Here is a 13,208-nt window from a genome sequence, read left to right as displayed (position 1 = left end):
TTACAATAATGCTCTCAAGGTTGATCCAGGCTGTTACAAATGACAGGATTTTTTCATTTTTATGGCTGAATAATACTCCATTGTGTGCATATGTGTGTGATATATATATATAGATAGATAGATATGTATCTCACATTTTCTACTTTTTTTTTGCTTTTGTGAATCTGTCTTGTTTTTATTTATTTATTTTTTAACTTTTCATTGTATATTGGAGTATAACCGATGAACAATGTTGTGACAGTTTCAAGTGCACAGCAAAGGGCCTCAGCCATACATATACAGGTATCCATTCTCCCCCAGACTCCCCTCCCATCCAGGCTGCTGCATAACGTTGAGCAGAGTTCCCTGTGCTCTACAGTGGGTCCTTTTTGGTTGTCCATTTTAAATACAGCAGTTATCTCACATTTTCTTTATTCATTCATCTGTTGATGACACTTCAGCCCTCATTATTAGTTTCCTCAATTTGAGACATTTTTCCTCATCTCTTTAGAGAACAGAATAAGAAATGAAAAATAAGACTTCAGGTAAATCAGAAATGAAAACAACTTTTGTTTATAAAGAATGTTAAGGGTGCTAAAACAAAAAATGCAGATTTTCTGGAACATAGAATCATAAAATTTTATATTCGAATAGCACTTGGCTGTTTACGAAGAACTTTCACGTACTGCTTTGTCCCCACATGAGCCTTTTAAAGGGAGTACGATTATTCATATTTAACAGATTGATTATTTCATTCAGTAACATTTATTGAATGCCTTCTTTGTGCCAGGCACTGACCTTGTTGCTTGGGAGATAGCAGTGAATAAAACGGACAGTCCCAGCTCTCATGAGTCGGACATTCTAGTAGGGAGAGATAAGCAACAGAAGAATAAACACATCAATGTGGTAAAGTGAAAACTAGCTGGGGAAGGGGTGGGTGTAAGAGAGGTCCAGGACCTAGACCTGCTCTCCGATTTTAGGATAATACTAGTAAGATCCTCGTGGTTATACCTTTGAGTAGAGATCTGAAAGAGGAGAGTGATGCAGCTATGCGACTACCTATGAAAGAGCTTTCAGGGTGGAGAGGTCAGTGAGTGTAAAGACCTGAGGTGTGTTTGGAGTGCTGAGGAAAAGCAGGGACTGCAGTATGGCTGAAGCCGAGTGAGTGAGGAGGGGGCAGTGCTGGGAGAGATTAGTCCGGAGGTGCAGGGACCACATCATATGTAAAGGGAGAGGTCCAAAAGGGCGCCTGGGATATTATTGTGAGTAAGGTGGGCAGCTCTTGGACGATTCAGAGCAGAAGAGTGACAGGATCTAATTTATTAACAAAGAATTTTTCTGGCCTCTGAATGGAGAAGCAATTGTATGACTCCAATTAGGAGCTGCCTAAAAGATACTGGGCCCTTGGGCTAGATTGGTAGTAGTAACAGGTAGGTTATGGATTTATACACAAAATAGAGCCAACACGTTTGTTGATGGGTGAGCACATCAAGGCTGAGGACAAACTAATGCAAGATGGCACAGCTGAGTAATGGCACACCTAGAACCAAAGCCACATTGCTGGAACCCATGTTCTGTGTTCTTTCCACAGCTCCCCTTGCTTCCCTGCCAACAGGTCATAACCATTTATAATTGGGGTGTTTGATGACAGTGGATCACTAAAAGGTTTGAAATCTCTTTAAGCTTATATTTTTAGCAATTACATATCCTTTATATAGAATATTTGAAAATTAAATCAAAATGATTACTATTATTGATTACAAGCCTAACCTTTTTCAAGTACTTTGCATCCAATATTTCTGAGCCTCCTAGTGGGCCCTGCAAAGGAGATACTTTGATTCTTCAGGTTGTAGATGTGGCAAATGAGGCTCAGAGATGACATTACTTACTTGATTGAGGACACAACCCAAGTGAATTTAGAGCCATAAATGGAACTGAAATGATTAATTCCGGAGCTGAAGCTTCTCTCCCTATATTGCATGTTTGCCCTTTGAGCTGACCAAAGACAACTTATGTCAGGACTAGTGGTTTTTGTTTGATAAAGAATTTTAGAATTTTTCTAGAATTCTGGAAGCTCCTGGAAGTCTGTATGCCACAATACTCTGCAGTTTCCATACCTATCCCAGAAGGCATCCTGGAGCAATGTTTAATTACTTGTCACCCAAACAGGAGGCCATAGTCTCATTTCTTCTTTTTGTAATGCTATGCAGACTCAGTTTACCATGGGGCAAATGGTATAAGAACTGAACAGCATGATGGGGTTTACTCTGAAATTTGTTAAGTTCGAAGTAGGGTGTGAGAGTACAGGATGAGAGCAAAGACACAATTCTTTTTAACGTTAAAAAACTTGTAAGAGCTACTCATCTTGATGCTTCTTAAGAGATACATTGTCCTGCGGTGTTGTATCAAATTTCTATTGTTGCCATAACAAGTTACCACAAATTCAGTGGCTTAAGACAGTGCACATTTATTATTTCACAGTTCTGTAGGTTGGAAGGCCAACGCAAGTCTCCCTGGGCTCAGATCAAGGTGTCAGCGGTGCTGTGCTTCTTTCTGGAGGCTCTAGGAGAGAAACCCGTGCCTTGTTTTCTCCAGCTCCTAGAGGCTGCCCACATTCCTTGGTTCACGGCTCCCTTCCTCCAACTTCAAAACAGCAACGTTGCGTTTCTCCGACCATCCTTGCGTAGTCACATCTCTCTTTGGCTGGCCATAGCCAGGAAACGTTCTCTGGTTATAAGGAGCCTTATAATTCCTTTGGGCCCCCTTGGATAATCCAGGATAATCATCCAGTCTCAAGGTCCTTGACCTTAATCACATCTGCAAAGTCCCTTCTGCCCCATAAGGTAAAATGTTCACACGTTGTAGAGATTAGACTGTGGCCATCTTTCAGGGGCTGTTTTTCGGCCATGGGTAAAATGCCACCCAACAAAAATATTTCAGTCATTCCAAGAGATATTTACTGACTGCCTCCTCTGTGATAGCTGCTCTTTAGGCACTAGGAACATAGTGCACAACACATAGACAAGGTCTTGCCCCCATGGAGCTCACAGTTAAGTGTAAAGATGTATTTATTTCTCACTCCCAGAGGGAAAAATGATGTATAAGAATTTAAAAAAAAAAAAAAAGGTTCTGAAGAACCTAGGGGCAGGACGTGAATAAAATAGAGAACAGACTTGAGGACACGGTGAGGGGGTAGGGTAAGCTGGGACGAAGTGAGAAAGTGGCATGGACATATATACACTACCTAATGTAAAACAGCTAGCTAGTGGGAAGCAGCTGCATAGCACAGGGAGATCAGCTCGGTGCTTTGTGACCACCTAGAGGGGTGGGATAGGGAAGGTGGGAGGGAGGGAGATGCAAGAGGGGAGGGGATATGGTGATATCTGTATACATATAGCTGATTCACTTTGTTATACAGCAGCAGCTAACACACCATCGTAAAGCAATTATACTCCAATAAAGATGTTTAAAAAAATCTTCTATTTTATTATGTAATATTCAATGTTTTCTATGACCTAAAACTTAGCATCGTCACTTTTTCTTTCTTTTTTTTTTTTGGTTGCATTGGGTCTTCATTGTTGCCCGCAGGCTTTCTCTAGTTGCAGCACGCAGGGGCTACTCTTCATTGCGGTGCGTGGGCTTCTCATTGCGGTGGCTTCTCTTGTTGCATAGTATGGGCTCTAGGCGCGTGGGCTTCAGTAGTTGTGGCGCACGGGCTTAGTTGGTCTGTGGCATGTGGGATCTTCCTGGGCCAGGGATCAAACTCCTGTCCCCTGCATTGTCAGGTGGATTCTTAACGACTGCACCACCAGGGAAGCCCATAAATGAAAAATCTTAACATTTGTGCCCCTTGTTCAACATTTCTAGCTAATATGTTTCTCTTCCCACTTCTTGTTTGTAGTTTCAGAGCAGGGCATGTGCTTTGACACATGGCCAAATGCTGTGGGAATGGGGCTTCCCTGGTGGCGCAGTGGATAAGAATCCGCCTGCCAATGCAGGGGACATGGGTTCGAGCCCTGGTCTGGGAAGATCTGCACATGCTGCGGGGCAACTAAGCCCATGCGCCACAACTACTGAGCACGTGTGCCACAACTACTGAAACCCGTGCACCTAGAGCCCATGCTCCACAACAAAGAGAAGCCACCACACTGAGAAGCCCTCACAGCACAACAAATAAATAAATAAATACAAATTTTTTTTTAAATGCTGTGGGATGTGGTATTGACTGAAATACAGTCCCCCCCGACCTGCTCACTGGCCATACTGGCGCTGATCTTGCAGGTTCTGAGCAGAGTTAATGAGATAACACATGTGCTGTATCCAACAGAGTTCACTGGCCCTTAATTAAAGCACTATAGGGACTTCCCTAGTGGTGCAGTGGTTAAGAACCCGCTTGCCAATTCAGGGAACAGGGGTTCGAGCCCTGGTCCAGAAAGATCCCACAGGCAATGAAGCAACTAAGCCTGTGCGCCACAACTACTGAGCCTGTGCTCTAGAGCCTGCGAACCACAACTACTGAGCCCTTGTGCCACAAATACTGAACCCCGTGCGCCTAGAGCCCTTGCTCTGCAACAGGAGAAACCACCGCAATTAGAAGCCTGTGCAGCGCAACAAAGAGTAGCTCCTGCATGCCGCAACTAGAGAAAGCCTGAGTGCAGCAACGACGACCCAACTCAGCCAAGATAAATAAATGAATAAATAAATTAAAAATATATATAAAGTACCATAAACATTAGATTTTCTCACTTGCAAAAGATATTTCCAGAATTACACATGGATAAGCAGTGGGGTAAGATTTATTGCCGAAAAGGTAGAAAACCTGGTCTGTGCTCTCAAGAAGAGTTTAGTCCTCCTGGAAGAATGAAATATATGAGCTATTTATCTGAAGTGGTTAAATAGCAAAGCAGGGCAATTGAAATGAATGGTGTAGATGGGAAAATTGCAGAAGGGCAGAGAAATGAAACAGGAAAAACATGTCAAGGGGGAAGATAGCAGTCAATATTGGTGGACTGGGGGGATCCAGCTGTGTTGATCATGTGGTTTACACTGGGCAGTATCAGGACTTCAATGACAAGAGTAAATGAGATTCAGTTCATAGTGGGACTTGAGTGCTAAACAGGAAATGTGGAATCTTTGTTGTGGATGTGGGTATGGAGAGGCAGACAGCTAGAGATCAACACATACTTTGGCAAAAAATACTTATTTGAAGGACGATTGAAATTGCAGAAGGGTCTGGAAAGAAAAGATCATGGTTGATGTTAAGAAATTCTAAAGAATTGGCTTCAATGAACTCTTATTCACCCTAAACTGGTCTTAAAATATAAATACTGTGTGACACGTTTAATGAATAGTGTATAAATATTTTAGGTTCTATTTTTTATCACACTGACAGTCTTTAATCTCTTGTAGGAAATCCATTTTCTGGTGATGTCATCTCCCCCAGGGAAATCAGTTTTACCAATGTGCAACCGAATCACACTGCTGTGTACCAGTGTGAAGCCTCGAACGTCCATGGCACTATCCTTGCCAATGCCAACATCGATGTTGTAGGTAAGCATACTTGGGTTTGCTTTTCTACAGGAAAATGTTCACGGTCGTACTCACAAGTAGATTGAATTCTTGGCACATAAAACGTTGGGAAAAATCAAAGTACCTTTCACCTGACATTTGAGCATGAGACCTCGTACTGAAAGTTATACTTCCAAAAATGTATTGCATTGGGAGACTTTCCAATTCAAGAATACGAGCTGTGATATTCAACTATTTTCCCTTATTAATATGGCTGGGGTATAGAAAAACATTTGCTTGTATTATATGAACATTTAAAACTGCATTTATATTGTTTTCCAATAGATGTCCGTCCACTGATACAAACTGCAGATGAAGAAAATTATGCCACGGTGGTGGGGTACAGTGCTTTCTTACACTGTGAGTTCTTTGCTTCGCCCGAGGCAATTGTGTCCTGGTAAGCTGTTACACGGTTTTCTTAAGAGAATGTGAGTTGTAGATTGTGCCTTGTTTCTTCATCCATCACTTGACAGGCTGCACTGTGTCAAGTTATTACATGTAGCGAGCGCCTCTGAGAACTAAGGTAGCAAACTTACTTACCTACCTTTCCTGGCACTGTTGACTAGTTTTGTAGTATTCTCTCACATGGGGAAATATGGAGAGCCATTTTTGCTCACAAAGGAAAGCAAAAAATTGAAGTGATTGCTAAGACAATTTTATAGGTAGTTCAGGTCTCCATTACGGATATATCTAAGGTCATACATTACTGTTGTCGTTTTGGGTGTTATCTAAATAATTGTTAAGTCTGCATTTCATTCCAAGTGCCTGTGTTTAAAACTTTGTCAACATGTGTTTTGAATTTAATTTCGATATATTAGTTGGTATAGTAACTTCAAAAACACCATTGTATGAATCTACCATATTTGTTCCTTCACTAGAAAAACTTGGTTAAACTAGTCTTACATAATTTTCCCCAGGGCTCTGCAGGGCTGAGATTAGAATGAGGAGAGCAAGGCAAGGTCATCCAAGTATAGGGTCAGATTCCATCTTTATTTAAAATTTGGATATTTTGTTCATTGTGGATTCTTTTGTATTATTTTTGATTTTTAGAAATACCTCATTAAAATATTTATCTTGATCATACTGAGATTTTTGTTTTGGCAACCCTTAAATTTTGTCTCTGAAGCAAGCGCCTCACTTGCCTTACCCTAGTGCCCGCCCTGGAGAATCTCGTGTGAACAGCAGCGAGACTTTGTCCTTTGCATCTTTTCTCTCCGGGAGCCTCTTACTGTGAAACGCATAGGGAGAATCAAGCTGGGCAGCAAATGCTTGGAAAATGGATGAATGTAGGAGAAAATGACTCTGGGTGATGAGGGTCAATGTTATCCATGTCCACAGGACAGGAAAGACTTCCTGGCCTATAGTATTTCTGAGTGACCAACGTTCCTCTAGGACAGCAGGAGGTTCAGAATGTTCATTATCTCGTTCAATGACCAGCTTTCCCATTTAGTACCCTGAAGCAATGACTAACTAGAGGGTTCACCATCAATAAGGCAGAAAGTATTTATTAAACTCTGAGGACAGATGTAAAGTGGTACTGAGCGCTGTTATAAATACAGCAGAAGCATAGAGCTCAGACACAGATTTCCTCCAGTCACAGTCTATTTGGGCAGGTAAGATGTATACCTATCGCCTATTGTGGAAAAATTGTGAACTCTAATGGAACATTTCATAAGGTCTGCTAAGCTCCTGAAGAAGGGATAAGACTGAATGACATCAGCCGCCAGTTTGCCAAAGAGTATAGGATTCTATCAAACCCACATTGATTTATACTTTCTGTAGGCAGAAGGTGGAAGAAGCAAAACCCCTTGAAGGCGGACGGTATCATTTCCATGAGAATGGCACGTTACAGATCAGCGAGACCACGGAAGAGGATGCTGGCTCCTACTCTTGCTGGGTGGAAAACGCTAAAGGAAAAACAGCAGTCACAGCCAATTTGGATATTAGAAGTAATTTTATTTTGTTTTTACTTTGCATGAATTGTCACATGGCTTCAGTTTTTCATTTTCCCAAGTGAAACAATATGATTTAAGTTCGGGCATCTGTTAAATTTCTTTAGACTGTTTCAAAACTCCTAGATTGGGTTTCATCTAAACGACCCTCACAAGAATTATGGGATATGTCGGTGACGTGTCCATGGCTTTATACAATTGTAAGAGGGAACTAGGTGTTCTTGGTGAGGGATGACCGGCAATATTTAAAACTCCTCTATTTTGGTGTGTTCCTGTAACTCTATTTTATTTCAGTAACCAGCTCAATGTAGTGTCACCAGTATTCAACTCTTTGAACTAAAACTTTCACAAATAAACTCATAAAGGATCAGTTTCGTAAAGACTCCGGCATGACAAAGTGAGCAGAGTTTTGTCCTCTTTCTGAGTCAGAAACAGCTCTGTATTTTTTCTCTTGTTCAAGCAGCCTGTTTCATTTGTAATTGCTCCCCACAGTTAAGTATGTGCCAAGATATGTCAGTGTCCAAAAGAGGGGCATCTCAGCACCTAGATTCAGGCTTACTGGAACCCAGATCCACAGGCATCAGCAGTATTTTGATTTTAAAATTGCTCAGAGAACCCTTTTCAGGGAAACACAAAGAATAGAAAGATTCTATAGTAAATGGAGGGAGGGTTTGTATTTCCTGTGACAGGTCACTGTCATGGCCTGCTATTACCTCTGCTTAGATAACAGGTACATATTTGTTTAATCATCTGTTTTCACTGCTACCTTAACATTTGTCTCTCTCTCTGCACACACACGCACACCCTTCTTTCCTTCTTTTATTCTTCCATTGTATTTTTTTCTATACCCTAAGTTACCCAACATGCCAGCCCCATGGACTATATTTTTAAGGCACACTAATATTCATTGATGCTTACTTATAGTGGATGTCTCTCTGCATTTTCAAGTGGTATGTGCAATTTTTAAAATGCTCTTATAACATCAATGAAGATGATTCTTTTTATACTTTGTAAAACCAACCTAGATCAAAGATAAGCAACTCCGCCAGGTGAAAGATAATGAGACTGAAGTCTGGAATCCAAATGAACCTTCACATTCCTATTGCCCAACACAGTGCTTGGCCCAAAGTGGACCTCAAAACTGCTAGTGGCCAGAGAGAAGGCCACGTTCATAAACTTTTGGTCTGTTCTCATGTCCATTGTATATGTAAGGGTTATATAGGAATCGTATCCATGAGAATTAAGGGCATACTTTTCACATATGAAAAAGGAATGTCAGGAATGGAATTGAATAAGAGGCTATGCAGCATGAGCTTTGGTGTCTTCCAGCCTTGAGTTCAAATCACAGCTCAGTCCCTTACTAGTCAGAAAATATTAGTATCCTTACTTAATTTCATTTTAGCCTTAAGTTATCTTCTCGGTAAGGTAGAGATATTAATATTCATAAAATTGTTGTAAAATGTCACAATGAATGTAAACTTCTTCACAGAGTCTAGTTAAATGAAATAAGTGCTTATTAAATGGTATCAATTAGTATTCAATGGATTCCTTTAAATTTAGAATTAGGATGTTTAGTAATTCACTTGAAATTTATTCAATTTGATAACCTCTTCAGATTTCATGCTTGGAATATCAAAAACTCAATTTTACTAACACCTCAATTTTTAATCAGTTTCTTGACTAACATATAGATAGCAAATATTAGAACATGATTGTGGAGTTGGAGGTCAGCTCATGAGATTTAGCTTCTGAGAGGATTACCAAGTGCCACATTGGGGTAAAGTATATCTGCCTTTAATATGGTCCTTAAGAGTAAGGATTATATGTTTTGAAACAATTATAAAGAAACAGACATTTTCCAAGACAGCCACGGTACCAATGTTTGAGCTTTATATTGTTTTGTTTTGTTTTCTAACATCTTTATTGGAGTATAATTGCTTTACAATGTTGTGTTAGTTTCTGCTGTATAACAAAGTGAATCAGCTACATGTATACATATATCCCCATATCCCTTCCCTCTTGCATCTCCCTCCCATCCCTCTAGGTGGTCACAAAGCACCAAGCTGATCTCCCTGTGCTTTGCACCTGCTTCCCACTAGCTATCTATTTTACATTTGGTAGTGTATATATGGCAATGCTACTCTCTCACTTTGTCCCAGATTACCCTTCCCCCTCCCCGTGTCCTCAAGTCCATTCTCTACGTCTGCATCTTTATTCCTGTCCTGCCCCTACGTTCATGAGATCCATTTTTTTCCTTTCAATTCTGTATATATGTGTTAGCATACAGTATTTGTCTTTCTCTTTCTGACTTACTTCACTCTGTATGACCATCCCTAGGTCCGTCCCCCCCACTACAAATAACTCAATTTCGTTTCTTTTTATGGCTGAGTAATATTCCATTGTATATATGTGCTACATCTTCTTTATCCATTCATCTGTAGATGGACACATAGGTTGCTTCCATGTCTTGACTATTGTAAATAGAGCTGCAATGAAGATTGTGGTACATGAATCTTATTGAATTATGGTTTCTGCGGTGTATATGCCTAGTAGTGAGATTGCTGGGTCGTATGGTAGTGCTATTTTTAGCTTTTTGAGTAACCTCCATACTGTCCTACATAGTGGCTGTATCAATTTAGATTCCCACCGACAGTGCAAGAGGGTTCCCTTTTCTCCACACCCTCTCCAGCATTTATTGTTTGTAGATATTTTGATGATGGCCATTCTGAGTGGTGTGAGGTGATACCTCATTGTAGTTTTGATTTGCATTTCCCTAATGATTAGTGATGTTGAGCATCCTTTCATGTGTTTGTTGACAATCTGTATATCTTCTTTGGAGAATTGTCTATTTAGGTCTTCTGCCCATTTTTGGATTGGGTTGTTTGTTTTTTTGATATTGAGCTGCATGAGCTGCTTGTATATTTTAGAGATTAAACCTTTGTGTGTTGCTTCATTGGCAAATATTTTCTCCCATTCTGAGGGTTCTCTTTTCGTCTTGTTTATGGTTTTCTTTGCTGTGCAAAAGCTTTTAAATTTCACTAGGTCCCATTTGTTTATTTTTGTTTTTATTTCCATTTCTCTCAGAGGTGGGTCATAACGGATTTTGCTGTGACTTATGTCATGGAGTGTTCTGCCTTTGTTTTCCTCTAAGAGTTTCATAGTGTCTGGCCTTACATTTAGGTCTTTAATACATTTTGAGTTTATTTTGTGTTCGGTGTTGGGAAGTGTTCTAGTTTCGTTCTTTTACATATAGCTGTCCAGTTTTCCCAGCACCACTTATTGAAGAAGCTGTCTTTTCTCCATTGTATATTCTTGCCTCCTTTGTCAAAGATAAGGTGACCGTGTGTGCGTAGGTTTATCTCTGGGCTTTCTATCCTGTTCCATTGATCTATATTTCTGTTTTTGTGCCAGTACCATATGGTGTTGATTACTGTAGCTTTGTAGTATAGTTTGAAGTTGGAGAGCTTGATTCCTCCAGCTCCATTTTTCTTTCTCAAGACTGCTTTGGCTATTCGGGGTCTTTTGTGTTTCCATACAAATTGTAAAATTTTTTGTTCTAGTTCTGTGAAAAATGCCATTGGTAGTTTGATAGGGATTGCATTGAATCTGTAGATTGCTTTGGGTAGTAGAGTCATTTTTACAATGTTGATTCTTCCAATCCAAGAACGTGGTATATCTCTCCATCTGTTTGTATCGTCTTTAATTTCTTTCATCAGTGTCTTATAGTTTTCTGCATACAAGTCTTTTGTCTCCTTAGGTATGTTTATTCCTAGGTATTTTATTTTTATTCCTAGGTATTTTATTCATATTATTGATATTACTAATTTACTTTCCAAATATGACTCACTGTAACTCATTCAACAAATACGTATTGAGTACCTACTGTACGCAGGCTCCCTTCTGGGCTCTGGAGTTACTTGAATGAAACAAAACAAAGCAAAGCCTCCACGTTCATGGTGCTTATGTTTGCGTTCCACACCTTCATGTTGTTAGTTCATCTATGCATGGGCTTCACCATTTAACCTCAGATTTGAGTTAATAATAAACAAGGTAATAGAAAATTAATTGATTTCCTCTTTATGGTATTTTGATCATATGTCCAGAAGCACCAGACAATTTATATTATTTTCAATATCCCGAGGCATTTGCTTGCTTACACTCTTGGGAAATTGCTATTAATATAATACTTCTACCCAGGTGCCCTGGCTTGGAAGGAATGAAAATAGTAATGACATATGATGTTAGGAAATAACAGTGTGACAAACATTGCATGAGGATTTGACTATCAGTGTTGACCAATTTGGTTGATTAAATTGCAGGCACTTGAGAGCAAAGTAAGCTGTGTTCTATAGCTCTAACTAGTATCTTTATTTTGTAAAAACAGATGCTACAAAACTTAGAGTTTCTCCTAAGAATCCTCGTGTCCCCAGATCACACACACTTGAATTACATTGTGAGAGCAAATGTGACTCACATTTGAAATACAGTTTAAAATTATCCTGGAGTAAAGATGGAGAAGCCTTTGAAATTAATGGCACAGAGGATGGCAGGTATGTAAACTTTTTTTTTTAATCTTTATTAGAGTATAATTCCTTTACAGTGTTGTGTTAGTTTCTGCTGTACAACAAAGTGAATCAGCTAAATGTATACATTCATCCCCATATCCCCTCCCTCTTGAGCCTACCTCCCACCCCCCAATCCCCCCCCCAGGTCACTACAAAACCTTGAGTTGATCTCCCTGTGCTATGCAGCAGCTTCCCACTAGATATCTATTTTACATTTGGTACTATATATATGTCATTGCTACTCTCTCACTTCATCCCAGCTTCCTCTTCTCCCCCTGTGTCCTCAAGTCCGTTCTTTATGACTTCATCTTTACTCCTGCCCTACCACTAAGTTCATCAGTACCATTTTTTTAGACTCCACATATATGCCTTAGCATACGGTATTTGTTTTTCTTTTTCTGACTTACTTCACTCTGTGTGACAGACTCCAGGTCCATCCACCTCACTTCAAATAACTCAATTTCGTTGCTTTTTATGGCTGAGTAATATTCCATTGTATATATGTGCCACATCTTCTTTATCCATTCATCTGTCCATGGACACATAGGTTGCTTCCATGTCCTGGCTATTGTATATAGTGCCACAGTGAACATTGTGGTACATGTCTCTTTTTGAAATTATGGTTTTCTCAGGGTATATGCCCAGTAGTGGGATTGCTGGGTCATATGGTAGTTCTACTTTTAGTTTTTTGAGGAACCTCCATACTGTTCTCCATAGTGGCTGTATCCATTTACATTCCCACCAACAGTGCAAGAGGGTTCCCTTTTCTCCACACCCTCTCCAGCATTTATTGTTTGTAGATTCTTTGATGATGGCCATTCTGACCAATGTGAGGTGATACCTCATTGTGTTTTTGATTTGCATTTCTCTAATGATTAGTGATGTTGAGCATCCTTTCATGTGTTTGTTGGAAATTGGTATGTCTTTAAAGAAAATTACAGGCCAGTATCACTGATGAACATAGATGCAAAACTCCTCAACAAAATACTAGCAAACAGAATCCAACAACACATTAAAAGGATCATACACCATGATCAGGTGGGGTTTATCCCAGGAATGCAAGGATTCTTCAATATACACAAAGCAATCAATGTGATACACCATATTAACAAATTGAAGGATAAATACCATATGATAATCTCAA

General features: G+C 39.8%; 1 protein-coding gene across 3 annotated transcripts in view; it reads left to right on the top strand.

The window, feature by feature from the left end:
* CHL1 (cell adhesion molecule L1 like) overlaps positions 1–13,208 on the top strand; it is a gene marked incomplete at both ends in the record, with an annotated part of 81,402 nt that overhangs the window by 38,777 nt on the left and 29,417 nt on the right. For all 3 annotated transcript variants that reach the window (XM_082847479.1, XM_082847480.1, XM_082847478.1), the window contains 4 exons: positions 5,389–5,529; positions 5,833–5,944; positions 7,330–7,496; positions 11,884–12,049. In XM_082847479.1, the coding sequence (XP_082703605.1) occupies positions 5,389–5,529; positions 5,833–5,944; positions 7,330–7,496; positions 11,884–12,049 (586 nt within the window). The remainder of the gene's footprint in view (positions 1–5,388; positions 5,530–5,832; positions 5,945–7,329; positions 7,497–11,883; positions 12,050–13,208) is intronic.

This window comes from Leucopleurus acutus (genome assembly GCF_964270905.1).
Source record: "Leucopleurus acutus genome assembly, chromosome: 10".
NCBI classification, from domain to species: Eukaryota; Metazoa; Chordata; class Mammalia; order Artiodactyla; family Delphinidae; genus Leucopleurus; species Leucopleurus acutus.
The sequence above is the reverse complement of the archived record's forward strand: the minus strand, read 5'-3'. Positions and strand labels throughout refer to the sequence as shown.